The sequence below is a fragment of the Gavialis gangeticus genome, unplaced genomic scaffold (genome assembly GCF_001723915.1).
Source record: "Gavialis gangeticus isolate Ggan-Ray unplaced genomic scaffold, GavGan_comp1, whole genome shotgun sequence".
Taxonomy (NCBI): Eukaryota; Metazoa; Chordata; order Crocodylia; family Gavialidae; genus Gavialis; species Gavialis gangeticus.
The window spans coordinates 12,402,833-12,412,568 of record NW_017728991.1 but is presented as its reverse complement, the minus strand read 5'-3'; the positions used below and the strand labels follow the sequence as shown (position 1 = coordinate 12,412,568).

At 42.6% G+C, this 9,736-nt stretch overlaps 1 protein-coding gene across 1 annotated transcript in view; it reads right to left on the bottom strand.

The window, feature by feature from the left end:
- Positions 1-9,736, bottom strand: part of SPAG9 (sperm associated antigen 9) — a 139,530-nt gene that overhangs the window by 113,551 nt on the left and 16,243 nt on the right. Inside the window, exon 2 of the mRNA XM_019517375.1 lies at positions 4,927-5,047. Within this exon, the coding sequence (XP_019372920.1) occupies positions 4,927-5,047 (121 nt within the window). The remainder of the gene's footprint in view (positions 1-4,926; positions 5,048-9,736) is intronic.

Here is a 9,736-nt window from a genome sequence, read left to right as displayed (position 1 = left end):
CTAGCCAGCGTAGCACTGCCGAGCCTATAAGGATGCTGCAGGTTTTTCCTCCCAAGGTGGAGGAACCTTGCATTTTTCAGTGCTAAACACCGTCAGGTTCTCGTCCGCCCATTTGCTGAGCCTGTCCAGGTCAGCCTGGATCGCCCTTCTGTCTTCTGGTGTGGATGCTTTGCCCCAAAGTTTGGTGTCATCAGTGAACTTGGCCAGTCCGCTTCTGACTCCAATGTCTACATCATGAATGAAGATGTTGAACAATGAGTCCAAGGACAGAGCCTCGGGGGACCCCACTGGTCACACGACACCATGACAATTGACTTCCATCAACCACCACCCTCTGGGTCCAACCACGGAGCCAATTTCCCAGCCAGCAGATCATGGTGGACCCAAGGCCACAACTGGCCAGTTTCGCCAAGAGGTGATCGTGGGATACCAGATCGAAGGCTTTTTTGAAGTCAAGACATCAATCTCTTCTCCCTTGTCCAGGTGATAGGTCACCTGGTCATAGAAGGAAGTGAGATTGGTCAAGCAAGACCTACCCACAACAAATCCGTGCTGGCTATCACTCAGGATGTTGGCGTCGGCCAGTCCATTAAGGATGGCCTCTTTAATAAACTTTTCTAAGACCTTCCCCAGGATAGAAGTCAGGCTGATGGGCCTATAGTTTGCCGGATCCACTTTCCTCCCTTTCTTGAAGAAAGGCACCACATTGGTAGCATACTTGAAGGCCGAAATTATTGTCGTCTCTCTGCCTCAGCTGAGAAAGAAATAATACCCACTGTAAATGCTGTGAAAATAAATTTATTTACATTTGTGATGATAAAACAGGTAGGAGCCCCTTACAAGTTTCTCTATGGAAATTCACTACTCAGTGAAAGGTTTGGATGCCACATGGAAAAGAGACAAAATGCCACATATTAAATGAAAATAAATGCATCTTTAAAAGTTGCTCATAGTTGCGTAAGCACTGGATGAAGCAGTGATCATTGAGATCATTGAGTTATTGAGAACAGTGTGATCATTTAACAAAATAAGTGTGTATAAGATGTTCAAATTAAGGTGTCTCTGATATTTCCTAACTTTTGACTCTTTGAATTTTCTATAGACAATGATCTACACTAAGAAAACATTAAAATAAGTCACAACTATAAAAATCCATAGTTTTGCTTTTACATTGTCACTTCTCAGGACATAACTACTCTTCATATAAACTGGCAAAGCTATGGATATTCCTGAATATCTGGAATTGGAGGGTCCAGGGACCCTAAACCTATACTCCACTGGTCTCCAACCTTTTTAAATAGGAGATCACCTCTGGCATTTAAAAGCAACCCAAGATCTACCTTGTGCCCTGCAGTGGGGCAGGAAGGGTGGGGCAGACTGAGGCAGAGGGAGGAAAAAATATCTGGGGACTCTCCTCCCCAGCAGGAAAGTCCCACCGGCCAGGGCCACACTCAATTTACACCTGCTCCTGCCTCTGCAGCACTGTCCCTCACTGCAGGGGCCTCGATCTAGTCCCTGCCCCTTCCCTCCCCAGACCGACCTGCTCGGCTGGGGTGTGCACTTGCATGCATGTGGGCGCTCAGCCCCCCACCCCAGCCTTGGATCAACTCCAAGAGGCTCTGTGATCTACCACAGGAAGCTCTGAGATCTACCAGTGGACTGAGATCCATGGGTTGGTGACCACTGCTATACTCTGATAAGTGCTTTAAATTACAGCAAAAAAATTATGCTAGATCTAACCTTAAAAAAAACCCAAAAAAACCCCCCACACAGATTTCAACTGAGTAATCAGAAAAGAATCAACAGCAGTGATAGGGTTAAAATAAGTCTTTCCATTCTTCTGGTCTTTAGGATCTAGTACTTTCCAAGTGTTCAATTCCTTTAATTGCGCTTAGGGCACCTAGGACTCCCAAGGTGCTCTCCTAACCAAGCACGAGTCCAGCCTGGGACTGGTGCACTCAGTCCAACATTCAGTCTCATTTGCTTCACTGCTCTGTCCTAAGCATCCCTATTATTAATGCTACTACATCAACATCTGATCAAGCACTTAGTGTCAAGAGTGGCAATGTGCCATAGGCTTATTTAAATGCATTTAGTATGGGAAGCAGTAGGCGAGAGAGAAGGAATGCAGCCACAAGTCCAGTAGCTGCATGTAGTGAATGACAATGAGACACGGCTTCCTACACTTCTGTACTGCAGGACACACCCAGCTGAATTCTCACATAAATCAAGAGACAGGTCAAGCCGATTAGACAACCTACATACTAATAAGCTTAATCCACTGCTTCCCTATCAGTTTTCATATCAGGTTTTTGGCAGCCTGTTTGTAACGTGTTATTTTCAGATGCTCAAATTCTATCCCATTCATCTTTTGCCTCTCAATTTCCATTAATGGCCCATCAAACATTTGCAGTTGTTTCCAAATTCTGTGCCAAGCTGGCCACTGATACAGTATGAAAACTCATTAGCATTCAGTTGCGTCTAAGGCCGTTCTTCAGATATTTCTTGAATCGCATCCCCATCAGAACGTTTCAGAAAGGTTTACAATTCAATGCTCTAACACCCAAATTACATATTGCTGATGACCGTTACTCCAAAAGCCAAGTACCATTCTTCTGCAAAACAGATCTTGCCAACTCTCAGATTCTGCTCCTTGGACAAGCAGGATTTTGTGCAAGTATATAAAATGTGAGCTTAAAAGAAAAAAAAGGAACCAGTAACTGCCAATAGGTTCTTCTGATCCAACAGAAACAGGACTACCAGGAAAAGTTCAATTCAGCCTGCTGCTTCCTTCCTGAACTGAATGCAAAGCCTGCACTGCCTCCAATAGCCTACTGTGCCTATTGCATCAGAAATGCTAAATCCCAATCACAAGCAAAAGTCTTTATAGGAAAGAGAGAAAACCAGATTATAAACTGGAAAATACACAGATGTGGCACTCGCTGGTGTTGTGTACCATAGGGTCACGAGGACAATACGACTCAAAAAAAAAGAGATAGACAGACATACCACAATAAATACAAGCAAGCACAATTCTTTAAAAAATATCTTTCGAAGACAGCTCTTTGAAAAGAGCCAGAATGTCACTAGTTTAGTGTCTTTGCAGGTTATTTAAAAGTTCAGCAACTGAAAACACACAGTAGTAGTAATACTCACTTGTGATATGCTGAACTTTTAAGTTAAAGCAGGCAATATGAAGCATTTGTTAAGTCAAGACACAGCACTCAGTTTGGACAACAGCAAACCCTGAAGCAGTGCTTTAAAGACAGAAGTAGAAATAAAATGTAAAACCACCACTTCTAATTAATTAAGAAATACTGCCTAAAGAAATCCTATATTAAGACCAGGGGCATTACTTTCAAAGCCTCTGAGGACCTGCAGCACCTCCTGACTTCCAGAGTCACTGCACTTTTGAGGAAAGTTGGCCTTTGTGTTGTATAAAGCAGAGTCTGAACAAAGAGTACACGCTAAGGTGCAAGCCCAGATCCTCAATAGGTATTTAAGTACTTAAGCTTTTGTGTGAAAATTGAGTCCTGATGTCCTCAAATCTACCAGTTGAAATGCTAAAGTTTGTCCTGGACAGATATTAACAGGTGAGAAGCTCAAGTTCAGAGATTGGCAACTTAAGTCACACACAGATGCAGCTTCCAAAAAGGAGCATCAGGAAGAAATGCTCTAGTGGGAACTCAAATTTAGTTTTACATTTCTGATCAATTCAGCATCTGTTGAAGGTTACTAATTCTGAAGTCAACAGGAATAATACTGACCATTCTGATGTTTAGTTGGTGCGACAATATTTAAGAAGTGCCAAGGTTCCCCTTCTTGTTTTCAGTAAGAGTTCCTTCATGTGAGCAGATCTTAGCTTCGTGGCACAGACCATGCAAATACACATGCGTCAACAATATTCTAATCCAGCCATACCACAAGCAATTTCTCAACTCAAGTGTAACAAAAATGAAGACTTCACATTATTAAGACAGCTCAAGAAACCGAGTTCAGATGCACTGGGTATTCTACACGTCATTAAAAAAAGCAGTGCATTTTTTACATTGGTAAGGAAGCAAGAGCTATCCGTGCCCCATAATGCAATGATGAGTAAACAAGACTGGCTGAAAAAACAACAAACACGGGACGAAAAAGGAGGAGACTGAGACAGAAATCTGTTCTGCTAAATGGCAGCCTGCTGAACAGAGAGAAAATAGCATACCCGTGCCAAGTAATATCATGTCTGGAATGGTCAGACTGTAATCTAGTCCTGCATTAGGAACCATACACAATTAACACTTTAGTGTCCTAGTCTGTTAATGAAAAGTAAACAGTTAATTAGTTTGCAGGGACCATGTGAAGCAAGATACATTCAATGTTTAAAAGCAGATGCAAGTGACCACCCATCATGCCAGGCAGGCAGAGTGGGTGGAAGGCAGCCAGCAGCTGAAGCTGAACCCCCATGCACTGGGGCAGGAGCTGCACGGCTGCAGCTTCCCCTACCCCCAGCCTGGAGTTGCATAGCAGGGGCAGGATGGGAGAAGGAAAAGCCCTGCTGGGAAGTTGTGCATGCTGGCCAGGACTGTGCTGTCAAAAGGCACAGGCAGGAGTGGGGGGTGGGGCTGGCTGCCCTGGGCAGGGCTCAGCCCCAAGCAGGGTGCCACAGTTACAGGCATGGGCCATATACAAATCAACTGGATATGGCCCGCAAGTCATATTTTGTCCACCCCTGATTTAGCATCTAAATTTCTCCTTGTTACAGCTGAAACAAAATAGTTCAACGTATTTCAAACACACTTGCCAGGAGCGGCGGACCAGTTACCAGAAATAGCTTTGTCATGGGTTGCTGCTGTATTATAAACATGTCGGGCTGAATTTCCCATCTCCCTTAAGTCATAATGTAATGAGGGCACACTTATGGCACAGAAGACTTCTACTTACTTTGATCAGCATAGTTTTTTGCTTTCAGTTCCAGCTGTCGAGTTTGTGACTCCAGCGCTTCCACTCTGATCTGCAAGTCCTTTTTCTCTTGTTCTTGAGAATCTTCAAATTCAATGAATTTCTAACAAAAAATGAATAAGATATTGACTAGTGAGGTTAGATTTTGATCAAAGGAGTTAAATATTTTGCTAAGGCTATGTGGGGGTTACGTACTCAAATCCCACTGAAATACAAAGGCAGTCAAATGCTGAACTCCCTCTGAGAACTGCAGGCTAAGTTTTATTGCAATAGTGAGTAGCTTGTTGTACTAACTGAGTAACTTTTTCTGAAACCACTGGAGTTACAGAACTTTACACAATTTAGGCTCAGAGGATTCATTCTCACTAAAATGCACACATCTTCAAAGCTTTGGGTCACCTCAGCTACACCGATCACATTTTTGCTCTTGACTCTGTACAATCCTGTTCTGTGCAGGTAGTGAAAAGGGCACCAAGGACAGCAGGGAACTCAAACCAGTGTATTCCTTCCCAGCTCCCACTGCGATAGAGGGAAATGACTAAGCTTGATATCCATGATTACATCCCGCCCCTCCCATATGAGCCAGCATCCTGTTTGTCATTTCAAGATTAAGAAAGAACACCTATTCAGGATTTACATTAAGTGGACACAACTGATGTTAAATAAAGCACATACTTCATAATCCAAATTAAAAGTATTGTGAACAGTGTTTATATACCAAAGGTTACAAAAGAGCAAAATACACAAAGAGTCCTGAAGATCTGTGAAAGTAAGGTAAGAAGTAATCCAGTTATTAACAGTATAAAATCAGATAGATTGTTAGCTGTTACTACTTGTCATTCCTATTCGGGCCTGTAAAGATAGGAATGAAGTGCTTCTAGGAACATGACCAAGTCAAATGGGCTGCATAAGTCAGCAATTTTGTCTTCATAGCAACCTAGGAAGGTAGCCTTCAGAGGCAAACTACACCTGTAAGACTGACCTGAATACTCACACATCTCATTTCATGTAGCACTCCAGTACCCATTTATGGAACATTTTTGTCCGTCAGCTCCCACAGTCACCTGGGCAACCTAAAAAACTTTAAAGTCCACTCAGGGACTACAGGACGTAGTCCTCTGCAACCTACTGTGGTTCTCTTCAACCCCAAGCAGTTGATTCCCAGTACAAAGTATGAACATAGAGCCAGTGCAGTGTCCCCAAATCCACTGAAACATGCCTCGCTTGAAAGCTGGGGGGGAAAAAAAACGATTATGCTACAAACTCTCAAACTAGGGCTGCTGCCAACCTGTCAGAAACACAGCCAGGCATCTATCAATATTTAATGCCTTTATAGCCATGTGATTCCTTAGAGTGTTTACTAGCCTAGGAGAGATGGTCCAAGTCCCTACTACCTTAGTCCATCTCCCAAAATCCATTACAAGATTAAATAATTTTATTAAGAGTATTATGCAAAATTAAGTCCTGCTGTTCTCTCCCATCCTCTTCTGCTTGCCAGGATGTCTCATTTATTTGGGGGATGTTTATTTTTAGAATATTTCATAGCTTACTGATGGCATCTTACACACAGATCAAGGTTTCAAATCATCGCTATGACTTGATACTCAACAACTGAGCCTGACAACAAGCTTGAGAAAAAGTGGGGTTTTTATGTATAACGATTAAAGATGGCACGGTATACTTATGTTCAGTCAACTCACATTTACAAATTGTATTAGTTTTATCATTAAATAGGGCAAATGCATCCAGCTCTCTCAGCAAAATTCTAAGAAGTTGGCTTGTTTCACACAACCCTTGACATAGCTTGTCCTTGTTCACATAATGAACGAGGCACAATCATGCAGTAGGAATAATATTATGTGCATGCCTTGGGAGCACAGCAACAAACAAAGCTGTATTTATATCATCAAAAACTTAAAAACCACAACATTTTAGGTGCTTAATTTGATTCTTTCATCTATGTAGCTGGACACCACGTAGCTTGGGTTCTCTACAGTCTGAACGTGTCCTTAATGTTATAGCAACCAATATCCCACAGCTCACCCAGTTCTTATTTTAATATTCAATACATAAATGCTGGAAGCCAGAGAAGACAGTATTACACAGAGGAATAAGGCTCACGTTCTAAGACTGTTTCCTTCCATCTTTTAATAGACTGACATGCAAGACTCACACAACATGGCATGAGAAAGCAGTCAGAATTATGTAGGCCAAGAAACTAAATTCATATTTGGAGTAGGCCAAGAAACTAAATTCATATTTGGACAAAGTATATGCACAAGATGTATAACAGTTTAGTACCTAGGTCTTGCATTGACCCTCCACACAAGGGTAAAAACTTCACCCATGTTATGAAATGATTTTCTAATGAGCTCAAAAGTTCCTTTCCAAGATTTATTCAAACTCACCCACCTATCTACAGTAAAGGTAGACTGAAAATGCCCAGAAAAATTGTCCTTCATGGAAGACAACCACTTTCAGTAAACAGACATACCCCCAAAAAAGCCTAAGACATGCATTTCCATTGCAAAGCAGAAAGTACAGTCTGCCCTATAATCCTGATCTAATCAAAATAAATATCTCTGTAACAGGAACACAGGCCTCATGACAATTTAACCATCTCTTACCTTCACCTTCTCAGCCACTGCTTACCTTGCTATTCACCTCTCTCAACCTTCAAATTAAGCTTGCTTGAGAAAAAGTTGCAAAAGCAAAAGTAGATGCTTTAGTTCTCAATCATCAACTAAATAGTACAGATACCCAAATACTCAAAAAATCCACAAATGCATTAAAAGCATAATGCATGTGCTTTTAATATTAGACATTAAGGTCACCTTTTTTTTTTATATATATATATTTTAAGATCATGTATTATGGGAGTAAGGTAGGATACTATCACAAGCAGGTAATACATAAAGCCTACACAATTGAAAGGACAAGGGACTTAAAATATGAGAAACAGTATTCAAGATTCAACACCATCCACCCAGAGTGTGAAAATAAGACCAGCAACAGAAAAGTCTTGCTTCAAAAAAAAAAAAAAAATATCAGGAACTCTAAAAATGAGATTGATAGCCTGCAAGCTTTTACACCCAGCTATGTCTAAAAAACAAGGCAACAGGCCTATTTTCCGCTTTGCAGCTTTTATATTCTTTCCTGTTAGTATTCCAATGTAAATATTTTTTTTTAATTTTGACAAAGTAACTAACTGATCTAGAATTCAGCTGGCAGCACATCTTAAATTACATCATGAAAAGCTTCACTCAAACAAACATAGGACGGAAAAATCCTTGAATCCATTCTTCTGTGTTACAACCGAGAGGGAAAATATGCAGCTTCTGTACCTCCACTAACTACAGCAGTATGGCATGGCATGAAAACTGGGGCAGCTCTTCAAGGAGGAGGACCCCAGACAGCTTGATGCTTTATAGGCCAAAAAAAGAGAACCTTCAAACTTAATTATAGCATGATGCAGTTATCCAATCTTGAAGGGAAGACATATGTATCCCATTTTACTCTTTATTTTATCAACACCGCTATGATCCCACCAACATCAGAGAACAATGGTAAAACAAGCTTTCTTACCAAATCACCTCATCAGGGAGATCAGGTACAAAAAGTCTGCCTTTTCCACTCTCAGTGAACATTCAGAAGACTGTCTGGGCTTGCTAAAAGGGATCTTGTAAGTGGGTTTAGAATTACACCATCTACAATACACTCCCCATTCTCTCTTCACTGCATAGTTCAATCAGCAGATTTCAAGCTGCAATCCAGGTGCACCGGTGGTCCGGGGCGCCTTCACTGAACCTGAGAGTCAGCAGGCCACCTGCCATTCCTTGTTTCAGGCTGCTGGCAGAAGTCTAGGCTGAGAAAGTAAATGGAAATAAACAGGACTTGATACACAGGAAGGTGGTACTGACACATAAGCAAACTACTTCCAGCCAGGTGCTTGTCCAGTCTTCTCTTAAAGACCCCCAAGGTAGGGGAAAGCACCACCTCCCTTGGAAGCCCATTCCAAATTCTGGGGTCACCCTTACCATAAAAAAGTTCCTCCCCATGTCTAATCGAAATCTGCTCTCTGCCAGTTTGTGGCCATTGTTCCTAGTTACCCCAAGGGGCACTCTGGTAAACAGACTATCTCCTGTTCCTTGCTGCCATCCCCCCACACCAACGAATTTATAGATGGCTTCAAGATCACCTCTATGAAATCTGCTTGGAGACCAGAGACACTTCCAAAACTGGAACAGTCAAACAAAGATCTGGGGAAGCTGACTAACTCATGAAGGGGGGGCAGCAGGAAGAGAAACCAGACTAGAAGTCATGTGTGCTAAAGAGAGGTGGATGACACGCAAAGCAGTTTTAGAACGCAAACTGAATTTGTGAAAGAAAAAGGTTTATTTTCCCATAAACATTCTTCCCACATTATGCATTAAGACAGGGGTCAGCAACCCCTGGCACGTGTGCCGAGCATGGCACATGAGGCCATTTTGCTCGGCACGCCACCACCAGCCTGGGCTCTAGGCAGCTGCTTCCAGCCACGAAGCCTGGGCTGCTCCCAGCAGGCAGCTGGGTGGCTGCAAGCCCTGCCGTGGTTGGCAGCAGCTACCCAGAGCCTGGGCTGGCTGCAGCCGGGAGGCTGCAAACTTCTGCTCTGGGCTTCGGCAACAGCTGCATACCGGCGGGTGCACACATGCCTCGGAGTGGACTTTGTCCAGTGGCCCAGGAGCCCGGCTCCATGTGTCTGTGCACCTGGTTCTGTGCATTTGTCTGCCTCCGTCTGGTCCTGTGCATC